The sequence below is a fragment of the Eptatretus burgeri genome, chromosome 8 (assembly GCF_056783735.1).
Source record: "Eptatretus burgeri isolate ZD-2024b chromosome 8, Ebu_testis_v1, whole genome shotgun sequence".
NCBI lineage: Eukaryota > Metazoa > Chordata > Myxini > Myxiniformes > Myxinidae > Eptatretus > Eptatretus burgeri.
Window position 1 is genome coordinate 44,647,959 of NC_140968.1, and position 16,310 is coordinate 44,664,268.

At 45.6% G+C, this 16,310-nt stretch overlaps 1 protein-coding gene across 1 annotated transcript in view; it reads right to left on the minus strand.

The window, feature by feature from the left end:
• Nucleotides 1-8,892: 8,892 nt before the first annotated feature.
• LOC147021636 (uncharacterized) overlaps nt 8,893-16,310 on the minus strand; it is an 82,776-nt gene continuing 75,358 nt past the window's right edge. The window contains exon 6 of the mRNA XM_085891810.1: nt 8,893-15,281. Within this exon, the coding sequence (XP_085747936.1) occupies nt 9,668-10,933 (1,266 nt within the window). The 5' untranslated portion in view covers nt 10,934-15,281 and the 3' untranslated portion in view covers nt 8,893-9,667. The remainder of the gene's footprint in view (nt 15,282-16,310) is intronic.

Here is a 16,310-nt window from a genome sequence, read left to right on the forward strand (position 1 = left end):
TGAAGAGTACGAGGATCTTCGCTCATTTGAGCTTGTTTTTTAAAAAAAAAAAAATGTAAAACTGATTAATGATCTTCGATTGAGTTGGGTTTGGGTTTGGGATATGAGGGTTAGGGTTTGGGTTTGGGTTCAGGTTTGGGTTTGGGTTTTAAGTGTGAAGGTTAAGGTTGGGTTTGGGTTTGGGGTATGAAGGTTGTAGTTTGGGTTTTCATGTGAGGGTTGGGGTTGGGTTTGGGTTGTAAGGGTTTGGTTTTTCATGTGAAGATAGTGTTTGGGTTTGGGTTGTGAGGGTTTAAAAAAACAAAACATTTTTATTCCTTGTCGAGGCTCGTATGAGAGCGAGCACACAACACACAGCAAGGGGGGGGGGGGCATGAGAAAAGAGGAGTGGGAAGGACAAAAGAGTGGGGAACAGAGACATTAGGGGATCAGTGGAAGGGAGAGGAATGGGGCGGGGAACATGGGGAATACAAGATGGACATTACAAGGGCTTTCAGGAAGGAGAGCAGGGAATTTGAAGGAGGTGGGCTTGGGTGGATTATCGGGGGTAGAAAATATCGAGGATTTGGATGGGGGATGAAAAGACGTGGTGGAGAAGAGCTGTTTTGAAGGCCTGGAGGGAAGAATGGGATTGAACAGAGTGAAGGAGTTTATTTCAAAGGCGAGAAAAAAAATAGAAATGAAAGAGTGAAGGTGAGGAGTGATTAGTGATTTTGGTGATTTTACCAGAAGGGAGTTGATGGCGGACCTTGAGCGCCCTGCGGAAATGTGGTGGGGACAAATCGCAGCGAGAGCAGGGGGCGAGGCTGGAGAGGAGACGGTAGAAGACAGAAAGACCACAGACCAGCCTGCGGTGAGAGACGGAGAGGCCCAAAGACTCAGCCTCATCGCGGGAGATGCCAATGAAGTGAAATGTCTTGGTTTCCACAGCGTGAACCCGAGATATGTGGGAAGCAGGAGCACGAGCCCACAGGCGAGAGCAGTACTCCATCAGACTGCGGACGAAAGCTTTCTTGGTGGTCAGGAGATCAGGTGGGCCAAGGAAGGACTTTGCATGACGGAGGATTCCCAGTCGACGACTGGCTTTGGGGGCGAGGTTTGAAATGTGGCTTCCCAGAAAAGGTCATGGCAGATCGTGAGATCCTGAAGCTTGAAAGAAAGGACTTCTTCCAGAGGATTGTTGATAAAGTGGATGGGGGGTTTTTTTCGAAACGGTCCTTTAAGAGAGACGTAGTGAGAGTGTGTGATTTGCCCGGGTTGAAAGACATGTTCCACGTGTTGGACCAGTTTGTGATTTTACCCAGATCTGCAGTGAGCGAAGAAGCTGCTGCATGCCGGTCTGAGGGATGACAGATGGTACGGCAGAGGGCGGAGTCATCAGCAAAGGGATAAAGAGGATTTTCCAGAGTCAGTGAGATCATTGATGAAAACCAGAAAAACAACAGGGCCCAGAATGCAACCTTGAGGAACTCCAGCCTGGACAGGAAGAGGGGATGAAAGAACTCCATTTTGGACCACACGATGACTGTGATCGGACATGAAGTCTGCGAGCCATGAATGCAGACTGCCTTGGATACCACAGGAAGAGAGTTTGGTGAGCAGCGCAGGGTGCCAGACCGTGTCAAACACACGCGATATGTCTGGGGATATTGGTCTGATTTCATATCCGGCATTGAGGACCTCCATCCATTGTTGGGAGAGCAGAAGCAGCATATCCAGGGTCGGGTGACCTGGTCTGAAACCAAATTGAAGATCGGAAATCAAGCCATTGGAGAAGAGGAAGGATTTAATGTCTGAAGCCATGATGGATTCCATAACCTTGCTGATAATTGGCAGAAGGATGATTTGTCTGTAGTTGCAGGGATCTGTTTTTGCACATTTTTTATGCAGGGCAGGAATGTTTACTGATTTCCAAGCAGATGGCAGATGACGTTGGGCAAATGAGAGGGTGAATAAAACAGAGAGAGGGTGAGCAAGAGCAGAAGAGCAGGTTTTTAGGACACGTGGGCTGATGCCGTCTGGACTGGTTGCAAAATCTGAGTTGAGGTTTGACAGCAAGCTCTCCACCTTGTCAGGAGAAAAGTCCAGGGACAGTTGGGTGTGACTGGGTGAGGGGGGTAGAGAAAGCGATGGGTATCTCACACAAGATTTAGCTGCAAACACCGTGTTTAGGCATTCAGACTTTTCACGTGTGGTGTCAGCAACACGGCCATGAGAGGTAAGGGAGGGGATAGAGGGGGAACATACACCACAAACAGATTTGATTCGAAGCCACCAGGGTTTTTGAGGAGGGAGAGAGGTTTGAAAGTTCAGACTTGAGCTTGGAAAGATAATGGTTTCTGGCTCTCGTGAGGGTAGATACACACTTGTTCTTAGTTTTATGGAAGGAACTGAGATTACCCTCAGTAGGGTTTGCTTTCCATGAGACAAATGCACGTTGTTTCAGGGCAACTGCCTCGCCACAAGCTTTGTAACAGTGAACCAAGTGTGGGAGGAAGGGTAGGACAACTGAAGACAAGAGGGGATAAATCTGTGCATGAGGGAGAGCAAGTATCTTTGAAGTAATTCCCCGGATGAGTTGATGTTGGAGAAAGTGGTGATAAGAGACCAGTCTTTCAGTTTGATGGCTGCTTGGAGACCCTGCCAGTCAGTTTGAGTGAAATGCCAGACTCGACGGTGGTGAGGTGGTTCTCTGATAATAGCCAGAGAGGTGTCCACTTTGACAAGGACATGGTCAGAAGAACCGATTGAGGAATTTAGAAAGAAAGGATTGAGGATTTTAGAAATCTCATCCAAGTTGTTGACCGTTGGCTTGCGCTGACCTTTTGGTTCATGGTGACTTCAAAAATAATTCACAGTTTGAATTCAGTGACCTGAAATATATATCTTCTTCAAGCTTCAAGTCAATCAGATGAAAATTGAGGATTTTAGAGATACCAACTTAGTACTTGACCTTGGGCCTATACTGACTTTTTGGTCCATGTTGCTCTCAAAAATCATTGGTTGATTGAATTAATTAACCTGAAATATAAATCCACTTCAAATTTTAAGTCGATCAGATGAAAATTGAGGATTTTATAAGTCTCACCAAAGTTGTTGACCTTTACCCTATGTTGACCTTATGATTTTTTGACCTCAAAAACAATAGGCTTCATCCTAATGACAAACTCTACCAAGTGGTGAAGCTTCATGAAGATCGGCTTAAAATTGTGACCTGTTTGCGATAAACAAACAAATAGACAGAATAACAAAATTGACGAACCAATTTACTTGAAAAATCTTCGATTTCGCACGTAACAAACAAACAGACAGAAAGAGGTGAAAACAACCTCCTTCGCCTTTGGTTGCGGGGTAAATGAAAGAAATGAAACGGTTGCAAGTCCAGCATGACCCATGATGGTTAGGCCAAAGTCACATTTGCCACGGAGGCCGTGGGGTCTTCAAAATCTACGGCCACTAGCAATTATACGGTGGCTGCAGTATTTCCACGGTCACACAATGTTGCAGTCAGATATGTTTTTATTTTTCGCGGAGCCGCACGGCGTATTTAGAAATTGTGGAGACCGAAAATGTGGGGTTGCCGTACGGTCTTTGATTATATGTCGCACGGTGACCTTAAGGGGGCTCTGTGGCGGTCATTGAATTTTCAAGGCAGACGCAAGGTATCCTCAAGGTGCCCGCAATGCGACCTCTGGGGAGCCCGAAGGCGAACATGCGGCCAGACGGACGGAAATGAATGGGTTAATTTTTTTTTTTTTTTTTACCAGTTTTTTTTTCGGTTTGTCGAATTGCGACGGCGAACGTAGAAATGAAAAAAGTTATAACTCCGCATTATAATTCCACGGCGACCCCGACGGCCTGTAAAAGATAGGCAAACGGCATAGGGCCACCCTGAGGCCACCGCAGAAACTCTGTGGCCGCCGCACGTTTCTGTCAATTGAGAGGGCGTACGGCCGCCGTATCCTCGCCGTTGAGTAAATGTGATTTAGGCATAAGAAAACTTCCTGCTCGGTGAGATACTCAATCTTCGAACGAAGATTTTGCGAGACACTCAGTTTCGTGTGATAACAGCAAAGAAAATGTAAAATGCTCATACATCAATAGGTGTGTGTGTTCTCCATAACTCGAAAATAATAAAACCTGGCATCATTAAACTGTGCAGGCATACAAATTGAACTCAAACGAAGTGCAAGAGTGAAAATTGGTTGTTTCAGTTCATTTAAACACCCCTTTTGAAGATAGTTAACAAATGGCCTTTTAAAGTTATATCCTTCATCAGGTGATCCTCAGCCACCTCACTCTTGGGGTACAAAGACGTTTCCTGGGTAACCTCGCTGGGGTCTGAAGCCGCCATGTTTTTTGGCCTGCTCAACCATGCCCTGACTTGGAACAGCCTGCAACGATTTCTTAACGATGAAGATTTTTCTTTCACTTTCCTCACTCATGTTATCGGATACCTGTTCATCACAGGTACGAATCACCGTGTACTTCGCTTTTGTAAGTACTCCAGTTTTCACATTTGCAGCTTGGAGTGATTTCATGCATTATATGATACAAATTACACGATCTACTCTCACAGCCTAATTAAATTACATCAACAAACTATTGTTTCGGTTTTGAGGATCCGAGATCGTCCGGACTAAATTGGTGTTGAAATCTGTTGTGAAATCTGATAATTTAAAGGAATAATGAGTTTTATAACTCAGCCGATATACCTATTTACTTGAAGCAAGCAAGGCTATGTTCCCTCCTCAAGCGATACACAGGAAAATGTGAAATTTCCAAATTATTAAACTTATCTTTTTCTCCTGTTTGGAGAATTATATTGAGTGAACAAAAAGTGCAGGAACGTTGGAAAATTTACCAGCTTCATTGAGCTTTATGATTCAATACATTCACTGCTCGACCTCCCGCCATGTCCCCCCACAGGGGCTGTGTATCTATTGCGTCTGACAGATTTGTGTCAATGTTTTCGGATATTTTGCGAGATGCTCTGCAGGGAATCGAAGCAAATCTGGTGAAAAATGGACGTTTAAAAAAAGTGATGACGTTTGCGTTATCCCCGAACAGATGTACCACGTGACCCATACACAGATGAGCAGGCAGGTGGTGGATTATCTGCAATGTTTATTTCACGGGCGATTGAACTTTGCGATGTCGCCAGGGTTGTTCTTCATCAAGCACAACTCTGTGGATAGTCATTAATTGAATGAATTCATTCCATTTCATTAACTGCTGTGCACGCAGTGAAGACCGGCTTTAAAGTTAAAGGTATCCTGTATGATATGCAGCAACCACCTGGTCAACCGTTCCATATCAACCATTTCTTAAGATTGCATGCATGAGCACTTAAACCACTTCCTGATCACCTTACAGTCGATGGCAGTCCTGTGCTATGTCCTTCTGATTGAATCGTTCATTCATTGAGGAAGCTTTTGCCTGCCACCTCATTCAGAGCGAGTGGTTCATGCTTTGCTGCCCTGAGCTCGTGCTCCGTCGCCCTGAGCGAGTGGTTTGTGCTCTGCCGCCCTGAACATGTGGTTCCTGCTCTGACACCCTCAATGAGTGGTTCGTGCCCCGTCACCCTGAGTGAGTTGTGAAATAACACCCGATTTCCGAGCCGGTTTCCACATAAACCAGCTTTCTAAATTACCGAGCAAAATGTTTTTCCACACGCAACACGCAGCTGTGTCTGAAGATTAATGTTTGTGAACATATCCCTGAAACATCTATATAAAGTTAATATAAACGCAACATTGTTTTTCGGTGAAAGCTTCTCGAGGTTTTTGTGATGTTGCCAAAATCAGCCGTGTCTGTGTCTGTGTCCGTGTCCGTTGTTTCTCGACAAGCGCTGGTCCGATCTAATTGAAACTTGCCAGATATATTGCTGCGGCCCTGAGGATGTGCCTTTTCGAGGTTTGATATTAATCGGACAAGTGCTTCCCAAGTTATGCCCATTTATTTACCAAACCAATGATGAATACGCGTTGTTGCGTAGGCGTGGCCGATGGGGAAGGGAAGCTCAGCCGCGTTCGCCATTATGGGTTACAACATACGGACTTCTGGAGAGTGATGACTTCGTGTATTCTAATAATTTCTCGATTTCTTATGCGCATTTATAGATAAACACATTGCCCCAAGTTATGATCGTTTTCATATGAGACGGTGCATAAATTTTGGTGACATCAGAGTGCTTGTATGCTCCGAACCAGGAAGTAAATTATATTTTTCATGTTGTTTTTTGTCCTCTTTCCTCTTCTCTTTGTGTTTTTCCTTGCGATAAAAGGCAAAATAGGTTAGCGCTAATTGAATAATTGGCCATTAAAACTAAATTGCGAATAATTGTAACTGCCATATGTGAACTTCCGGACAGTGAGGACTTCACTTCCGGATAGTGATGATTCCTGTATTCTTCCTCGATTCTTTCTCGATTTCTGTACTTTCTTAAACACAATGCCCCAATCCAGTCGTCGTTTCCGAGAGCGAAGGAACGGCCTGTGTGGTTGTTGTTTCTGGCATGCGGTTTGAAAGTTTTTTTTTTTTTTGCATGTACGGCCACGCACGTACAGGCACGTGAGAGCGAAGGAACGGCCTGTGTCGTTGTTTCTGGCACGCGGTTTGAAAGTTTTTTTTTGTTTTGTTTTGTTTGCACCTTCGGGCATGCACGAGTTATTTAAAAGCCTTTAACTTTAAACCTGCTTTATTTTGGTTTTTATTTTGCTTGCCTTTCCTTCTTGAAATGAAAGCGAGAGAAGAACCTTCAGAGTGTAGGCTTTATTATTCCATTTGATTAAAGCCGCTTCTACGGGCACATCAGGGAATACAGGTGCAGCTAGGAGTACATAAGCAGCAATGTATACATGTGCAATTAATCACCGCAAAATAAATCAGCATAAGCACGGAGTCTGATATACTCTCAATTCTCACCATTCAACGAGCACCAAGTGAACCGCCGCCGTAAATGACAATGCCCCTGGGACAATCACCCTGTCCGTGCGGAGACTTGGCTTTATCTATCCCGTGCTCGAGCCGCGTGACATGTGATCACACGTCACGACCTTCAATTCACCACATTCTCCCCATCTTTAAAATATAACTAGAGGCCCAACTAACGCACCATGATTACTTCAGCACTATAGGAGTATACATTTCAAGCAACGCGAACTATTTAAACTACAGAAGCATACATGCCAAGCAGTGAGGATTATTTTGAGTTGTAGGAGCATGGTAATGAGCATCGATATATGATATAATGAGCATATAGGAGCATGAGCATCGAGGATGCCGATAATCCCCTTTACAGATCGAGTCGGCGAGGGGGTTTTATCCATCGACCTCTCTGGGAGTAAATGGCGGTTTCACTTGAGGGAGGCTTCCGATCATCTTGGTGAGCCTCGACTCGTGCCGGGGATGACTCCTCGATCGCTCTCAGGTGGAACGCGGCAGCTCCGTCGCCACCGTTCCCGGGTGGAGTTCCTGGGGGAGGGAACACCTGGGGAGGGGATGTCAGAGGGAGAAGTGCCAGATGGTGGTGTACCTGCGGGAGGAGTACCTGAGGGAGCCAAATGGCAAACCGACACAGTGGTCTCCCTGCCATCCGGGAGTCTGACATGAGCATACTCTGGATTAGTATCGATGAGTTCGACCCCCTCCACCATGGGTTCATACTTGCTTTGTCGTACCGGGCGTTTCATGAACACTGTTCCGGGATGGGTTAGCCAGTTGGGCACCGATTGGCCGTCAACATAACGTCGCTGGTGAGTAAACATTCGTTCGTGAGGAGTTGCATTGGTGGACGTGCAGAGCAAAGAGCGTATGGAATTCAGAGCGTCGAGAAGGGTAACCTCCCATTGCCCGAGGCCCAGTCCTCTTGATTTCAACGCCAGAGTTACGGCTTTCCAAATGACTCCGTTATACCGTTCCACCTGCCCATTACCCTGTGGGTTGTAACCCGTCGTTCGACTAGTTGCTATGCCGTGCTCAAATAGGAACTGTTTTAGCCCGGCCGACATGAAACACGGCCCTCTGTCTGAATGTATGTACGAAGGTTTCCCAAACATAGCGAAGAGGTCAGAGAGACATTTCACGACAGTGCCCGAGGTCATATCCGAGCACGGAAATGCGAAAGGGAACCTTGAATATTCATCAACAACAGTGAATATGTATCTGTTGTCTGTCTCGGTCGGCAGGGGCCCTTTGAAGTCGATATTTAGTCTCTCGAAGGGAGAAGTGGCCTTGATCAATCTGCCAGATGCCGCGCCATAGAATCTGGGTTTTAGTTCAGCACAAACAGGGCATGAAGCATTCATTTGTTTCATATCTTCAATAGAATAGGGAAGGTTTTGTCTGCGCACGAAATGTGCCATTCTGGTTACCCCTGGGTGGCAAAGAGACACATGGAGGTCTTGCAAAGCCCGACTGATTGTCGCCGAACAGTAGACCCGAGAGAAGGTATCTGCAGCAGGGTTTTCTCTCCTGGGCCGGTAAACAATGTCGTAACTATAGCAAGCTAGGTCTATCCGCCATCTCATAATTTTTTCATTCTTAATTGTCCCGTTATTTTTCCCATCAAACATGAATGCAACACATCGCTGGTCCGTGACGAGTGTGAAGAGGTTTCCCAGTAAATAGTGTCTCCATTTACGTAGGGCTTCGACAATAGCGTACGCTTCCTTCTCTATTGCTGAGTGTCTCTGCTCGCTTCCAGAGAGAGTTCTCGAGAAGAACGCGACGGGTCGCCCAGACTGATTGAGCGTCGCAGCTATCGCGTGATCAGAAGCATCCGTTTCCACCACGAAGGGCACCGAGCTGTCGATCGATAATACCACGGAATTACTGATATCATCTTTGAGGCTGTGGAAGGCTTTTACAACAGCGGCATCTGGTGGGAAGTTTTTTCAATGCACTAGGGGATGTATTTTCTCGGAGTATTGGGAGATCCACCTCGCGTAGTAAGCGAACATGCCTATCACCCGGCGCATTGTCTGCAGGTCCTGAGGTGGGGGTAGCTCACGAAGTGGGCGCAATTGTTCAGGATCGGGCTTAATCGTGCCGTCGGCTATTGTGTAGCCGAGAAGGTCAATTGACCTTGCCGAGAATATGCATTTCTCGTAGTTGAGGGTCAGATTATATTTTCTAGCAATGCTCAAGAATCTGTCCAGATTCACATCATGTTCCCCCCGATCCTTACCGCACACCGTGACATTGTCCACGTAAACAAAAGTGTCTTTGAGGTTTTCATCTGAGATGATGTCGTCCATAACTCGTTGGAAGCAAGCTACTCCATTCGTGACACCGAACGGAATCCTCCTGAATTGGTAGAGGCGTCTACCTGCCTGGAACGCGGTGTAAGGTTTGTCTTCCTCTCGGATGGGAATTTGATGATAGGCGCTTCGCAAATCGATGGTGCTGAATATTTTATAATTGGCCACCCGTTCGACCATCTCGTCTATGCGCGGCAAAGGGTAGGCATCGAGTTGGGTGAAACGATTGACCGTTTGAGAGTAATCGACAACCATTCGTTTCTTATGGTTCTGGTTGGCGGTGACCAACACCTGTGCGCGCCATGGCGAATCGCTCGGTTCTATAATTCCTTCTTCCAGTAATCGCTTGGTCTCTGAAGTGATGAAGTTCATATCAGCAGTGGTATATCGTCGCGATTTGATCGCTATTGGTTTACAGACCGGCGAGAAGTTAGCAAACAGCAGGGGGGCGTTACCTCTGCGGTGGTCAGAGCATTTAAAATTAGACGAGGTTTGCTTCCTCCAAAGGGTATTTCGACGCTCGTGTGCTGCTTGAGGACATTATGACCCAGAATTACGTCTGCGCATAAATCACAAAGCACCAGTACCCTTACATCCCGATGCGTGTACCCTTTTACGTCCAATTCAACATTGCAGTACCCTCGTACGCGGGACTGTAGTGATGTGGCGGCCATGCATACCGTATTGTCTGTCGGGTGGATCTTCCATTTCCTGCCCTTCGCTAGTGAGCTGTTGACGAAACTCTCAGAGCTACCGATATCAATCAGAGCTTCAGCCATATGCCCGTTAATTCGTACGTTGATGATAGCCTTGGATAGATTCCCCGGTGAAGCTGCAGTTAGTTTCTTTTGTGAGTAGAGAGCCGCAGAAGTGGGTTTATTTCTCCTTAGAGTAGATTTACATACCCTGGCATAATGCCCTTTCTTGTCACAATTCATGCATGTGGCATCTCTGGCGGGGCATTTGTGGCGGCGGTGTCTTTTGTACCCACAAAAGAAGCATTTACCAACCGAAGTAGTTGCTGAGGAGTTTGCCGAGGTCTGGGTATCCGATTCCTCGGGTTTTTCTCCATCCTCTGTGTCAGGGGTGCCCTGTGGGGTTCCTTGAGTTTCCACCGTAGCGGCGTTCATTAGCAGCATCGGTGTCCCAAATGACTCAGATTGCTGCTGAGCCGTATCCATCGCTCGAGCCTGGTCGGCTACCTTTTCAAGAGTGGGTTGCGCTTTCTCCAGTAAGCGTTGCCGTATGTGGGCTGACCTGAGCCCTTGGATGAATGCTTCTCTGGTCGCTTCATCTCGGTGTTCCTCGGCGGTTACGGCCCGGAAACTGCAGTCTTTTCCCAACTGCCTCAGAGCTTGCAGGAACTGATCGATGGTCTCCCCGGCTGCTTGCTTGCATGTGTTGAGAAGATGTCGTATGTACACCTCGTTCTTGCGCTTCACGTGGAGCGCCCGCAGCTCGTCGATCGCTGCATCGTAGGTGTCACACTCCGAGAAGAGCCTGAATACACTGGGCGAGACATGATTCACAAGGGCGGCCAATTTGTCGGCTCCCTCTTCGATGATGGTCAGATAGTGTGAGAAGGAACGGAACCAATGCGACCATTTCATTTCCGAGTCAGTCGCGTTTGGGTCAGCGTCAAACCTCTCTGGTTTGTAGATCTTGTCCATCGTTGGTTGAGAGAGCCGAGAAAACCAAATGGAATAAATTTAAATGAAAGCGAGAGAAGAACCTTCAGAGTGTAGGCTTTATTCCATTTGATTGAAGCCGCTTCTATGGGCACATCAGGGAATACAGGTGCAGCTAGGAGTACACAAGCAGCAATGTATACATGTGCAATTAATCACCGCAAAATAAATCAGCATAAGCACGGAGTCCGATATACTCTCAATTCTCACCATTCAACGAGCACCAAGTGAACCGCCACCGTAAATGACAATGCGCCTGGGACAATCACCCCGTCCGTGCGGAGACTTGGCTTTATCTATCCCGTGCTCAAGCCGCGCGACATGTGATCACACGTCACGACCTTCAATTCACCACACTTATTTTGTTTAGTTCGCGCCCTCTTTCCCAAATTTCAGGAAAGTAGGAGTGTATTTTTAACTTCCTCTTCCTCAGTGAGGAAGACGACGAGCGTTGCGTCTTAGTTGTAACATGGCGGCGGCTTGCTCGCAGCACGATGCTGCTTTCGAGGTACTAACTCGTAAAAACGCTCTAATTTGTGTCCCCCCGACGGAGTTCTTACTGAGGAGATTGTTTTGGCCATTGGAGACGTTGTCGGCATTGAGCATGTCCGTGCTTCCTCACGCATGAATCAGAAGGTCGTGGTGTTCATCTCCGATGTTCGTCTTGTTCACGACGTCGTGAGTTCTGGGTTAACCACACACAGTGGTCACTTTGTTATGGCCTCCCCGATGGATGTCCTGGCAATGAAAATAATCGTCTCCAACGTGCCTCCTTTCGTGTCAAATCAACAACTTGTCTCTGTGTTGTCTCGTTACGGGAAAGTTGTCTCAAAGATCTCGATGATCCCCCTCCGTTGCCGCCATGACAAGGCAAAGCACGTGATGAGCTTTCGGCGGCAACTTTACATGGTGCTGCCGGACCGTGGGGAGGACACGAGTTTACAGGTTTCGTTTAAGATTAAAATTGATAATTGTGATTACCAAGCGTTTGCTTCGTCAGCGACTTTAACATGTTTTCTTTGTGGAGCCTTTGGCCATTTAAAAATATTTTGTCCGAAAGCTTCTTGTTCGAAGTGTGGGGAATCGGTACATGTTGATGTTGATGGTGAAATGGTTAACGACCCACAACCTCGTCTGGTGGAGGAGGTGATGCCCAGTGAACCCAACGTTCCCGCTCATACTGTTCCCTCACATAGTGAGGACGGTAAGGATGATTTTGTCACTGTGTCAAAAAAACGTAGATCGTCTGCTCCTCGTGATCCCCACGAGCTCTTCCAAGGTAGTCGTGCTGGATACGGTTGTTCCGGGAACTGAGGAACCTCATCGGAATGAAAAAAAGGATGGAATGGTTTCCGATAACGAGAATGTATTTCAGAGTGTACAGTGTGGTCTGGGTCCTTCAGATAGCGGTGAAGTGTCTCTTGGTGTTGCTGAACCGTGTGTGGAATGTCGGGAAGTATCATCGCTCGGTTTTCCTGAGACAGACTGAAATAATGTTGCAGCTCCATGCGATGTTGCCACCTCAACAAATGATAAACATACAGTTTGTGAGGCCTCGGTAGAGGTGCCCGATGTAGTTGTACAAGATGGTGGATTGGAGGCCCCATCTCATGTTGATGAAAGTGTTAAACATGACTCACAAAATACCACCGTGCATCACTCGGTACCCCTGTTAGACGTGTTTGTAAAGGTCCAAGGTGATACTTACGAACGTCGTGGAAGGTTATCTGGGCTGTCTGCTTCAGATGATGATGACATGGAGGTGACTGATCTGTCACAGTCATCATCTGATCATTTACAGATATCTCTGCAGGTTATTGTATCCTTTCTGAATGAGACGTTTAGGCAGTGGAATGTCATCATTCATCAACATTTTTCTGACTTGCTTTCCTTCAAGCAGACTGCAAAGTGTATAATTAGGAACTCTAAAGATATTGAAATAACTTCACCACAAATTCCCAGACTGAGGAAGTTTATTACAAAAGCAGCTTTAGAATGTTCTCAACAGCTGCCAAACCCACCTGATACAGGATGAAAAGGAAGGAAGTGCTTTTTGGCACCTCAAACATGAATGGGACTTGGTGCTCACCATTTACGTCGGATCCAAGTTAAAAACTTGTTGCTTCGGAAACATGTGGATGTCTGTTTGTTGCAAGAAACGCACCAAACTGAGACTTCACAGTCTGACTGGCTCTGCCTTAACAAGGGGCTTTATTTCTTCAGTAATTTGTCTTCTGTCTCAGCGGTGTTGCCTTTATGCTTCGTCCAGGTTTTGTTCCTGACTCGGATCGTTTCCTTGAAATAGTTAAAGGATGCTTGGCATCATTGGAGTTCATGTATCAAGGATTTAACCTCACCTTACATTATGTCTTTGCTCCTCGTGAAAGCGGGGCTCGTAAAGTTTTTTTTATTTTTTTTTTACACATCTGGCTTATTACTTCCATACTTTTGTCTTTGATCACTGTATTTGTATCGGAGGAGATTTCAATTGCACGTTTGAACCTAATTTAGAAAGGAATACACCAGAACCACATCCTGAATCTCAAAAACGCATATCTTGTTGTTTTTCATCACTTGGTCTACTCGATGCTTGGCGCATGCAGCACCGTGCAGCATCTCGGTGTACATTGTGCCGGTGTGCTCACGGGCTGATAACACTTGCAAGCCTGGATCGATGGTGCATTACCTCTACTTTTAGAAATGTCCTCATGTCTTGGAACATCTTTCTTTCCATTTTCTCTGATCATCACTTGGTCGTGCTTGGTTTATCCTCTTCTAAGTTACCGCAAAAAGTGTGTATTGGACCTTCAACACCAGCCTGTTGGAGGATTGTATTTTTACTGATGCTTTTCGAAGGTTTTGGGAAAAACTTATCCAAAGCAAACCTTCCTATTCTTCTATCCAGTTATGGTGGGACAACGCGAAAGCTCAAATTCGTGTTTTCTGTCAATGTTATCGGTCCTTTTCTTCGAGCAAGAGTAAAATTGCTGTTTCACTCTTGGAAACTGAGATTTTGCAGTTGGAGGAAGACTTGGCTAAAGCTCAAAATGACAGAAAGCTTCGGCTATTATTATAAAAAATAGCTCATCTCAGAGAATTGATTCATGAAAAAGTCATGGGGATGTCAGTTCGACTCAGAATCCAAAATGTGAAGTTTTCGGACACCCCAAATACAAGGTTTTTCCAGTTAGTAGGGGTTAAGAAATCCCAAAGACAGATTTTCTCCTTGTTGGATGCTCAAGGCACTATTATACAAAATGAAAGTGATGTTAGAAGACTTGTGAAAAATTATTTTTCTGATTTATTTGCGAAGGAATCTGTGTTTAAAGATTGTGTTGCTGAAATGACAAATCATGTTCCTTCTTTGAGTTGTGGTCAGCATCAAGCTCTTGAAAAACAGCTTTCCCTTGAGGAACTCAGCATGGCTCTGAACAGCTTTGAACGTGGAAAAGCCCCTGCAATCGACGGATTTCCAGTGGAATTTTTTTCACCATTTTGGGACATCTTAGGTCCAGAAGTACTGTTGGTTCTGCAAGAAAGTTTACTTTCTGGCATACTGCCTCTCAGCTGTCGAAGAGCGGTGGTTTGTCTTCTCCCAAAAAGTGACTATCTCCGTCAAATCAAGAACTGGCGCCCCATCTCATTACGATGTTCTGACTACAAACTCTTTTCCAAATTGTTGGCCAATCGGCTTAAACTTGTCGTTGGGACTCTCGTTTATCATGACCAGAGCGACTGTGTTCCAGGGAGATCAATCTCTGACAACATCTTTTTAGTTAGAGATTTGATTGATTGTGGTCTTAAGGAGGAAGGGGGGGGGGGTTGGTTTGATTTTTCCTTGATGTCAAAAAGGCTTTTGATAGCATTGATCACTTTTATATGTTTCATGTGTTGCAAAAGTTTGGTCTAGGTGAAAGGTTCATGAGTTTTGTTAAGTTGTTATACAACAATATATCTAGTTTGTGTCAGGTAAACGATGGTCTCTGCTCTCCCATTCAGGTTCAGAGGGGTGTTCGGCAAGGCTGTCCATTGTCAGGTTTACTGTTTAGCCTTTCTCTTGAGCCATTACTAATTAATCTTAGGAACTCTCTTTCTGGCTTTGGACAGTCACCAGAAGAACACCCTATCGTTGTGTTTGCATATGCTGATGATGTCTGTATAGTAATTAAAAATGATCAGGATCTAACCACTCTTCTTGGATCTTTACATAAGTTTCATCTTGCTTCACATTTGCAGTGTAATTGGCAAAACAGTGGCTCTGTGGGTGTCCTCAGCTCAATGTACATCCGGTGGGCTTCCCTTAGTGCCACCTCAGTCTCTTCCAAAAGATCTAAAGTGGACGAGAGAGGGGGTGAAATACTTAGGTGTTTATCTTGGCTCTCACCAGTACTCCCTTATTAACTGGGAAGGAGTGGCAGATCACGTAACCAAACATCTCAACAAATGGAAAAGGTTCCGACCGCAAATATCTTTCAGAGGTCGTATACTAATTAATTATTAATACTTTAGCTACCTCTGTCTTGTGGCACAAATTCATCTGTTTACAGCCACCACACAGCTTGCTTAAAGAGATTTAACAGATACTGGTTAATTTTTTCTGGAATGGTTATCATTGGTTGCGGTCAGATTTACTCTGTCGCCCCTTGTCTGATGGTGGCCAAGGGTTCATTGACGTAAAGTGTCATCTGATGGCCTTTCGGCTGAAGTCGATACAACGAGCGATCAACGTGGAAAAACGGCCCTGGCGCCCCGTATCACAACGAATGTTGAGACAAGCTGGATTGCTCGGCTACGGCCTTGAGTTGTTCCTAATTTAGTCAAAAAAGATTGACACGTCTCACCTTCCTCTGTTTTACCAGAGTCTGTTGAATGCTTGGCAAGCAGTAGTGGTGACCCGCCAGAGGGATTTGTATGACATCAAAATGTTTGTGGGAGAACCTATATTCCTCAACCCACTCTTTCCCAATGTTCCCAAAAGCCATTGCTTTTTACAAAACTTCATTTCAGCTGGTATCAGAAATGTTTGGCATCTTCGCGACACATCCATTTGTTGTTGGAAGTCTGTTAAAGAAATTGCTGAAATCACTGGCACCAGGTCGTTAAGAGCTGTCGGTAAAGTAGTTGTCGATGTCATCCGTACATCCTTTAAACTTAGGTTGCAGTGGAGTACGGAGGTCCAATGGACACCCCATAAGCCTTCACTTCCGAGATTACTTGTCCAATTCGCTGGGGTTACTCCATCTCCAGTCAGTATTGCTTCCTGTTTATTTAGTAATCTTGACAGTAAATCAATTTATCGTTTTTGTCTTTCTGTTATAATTATAAATACCTCTGCAGTAGGAGGACTGAGATGGAAAAC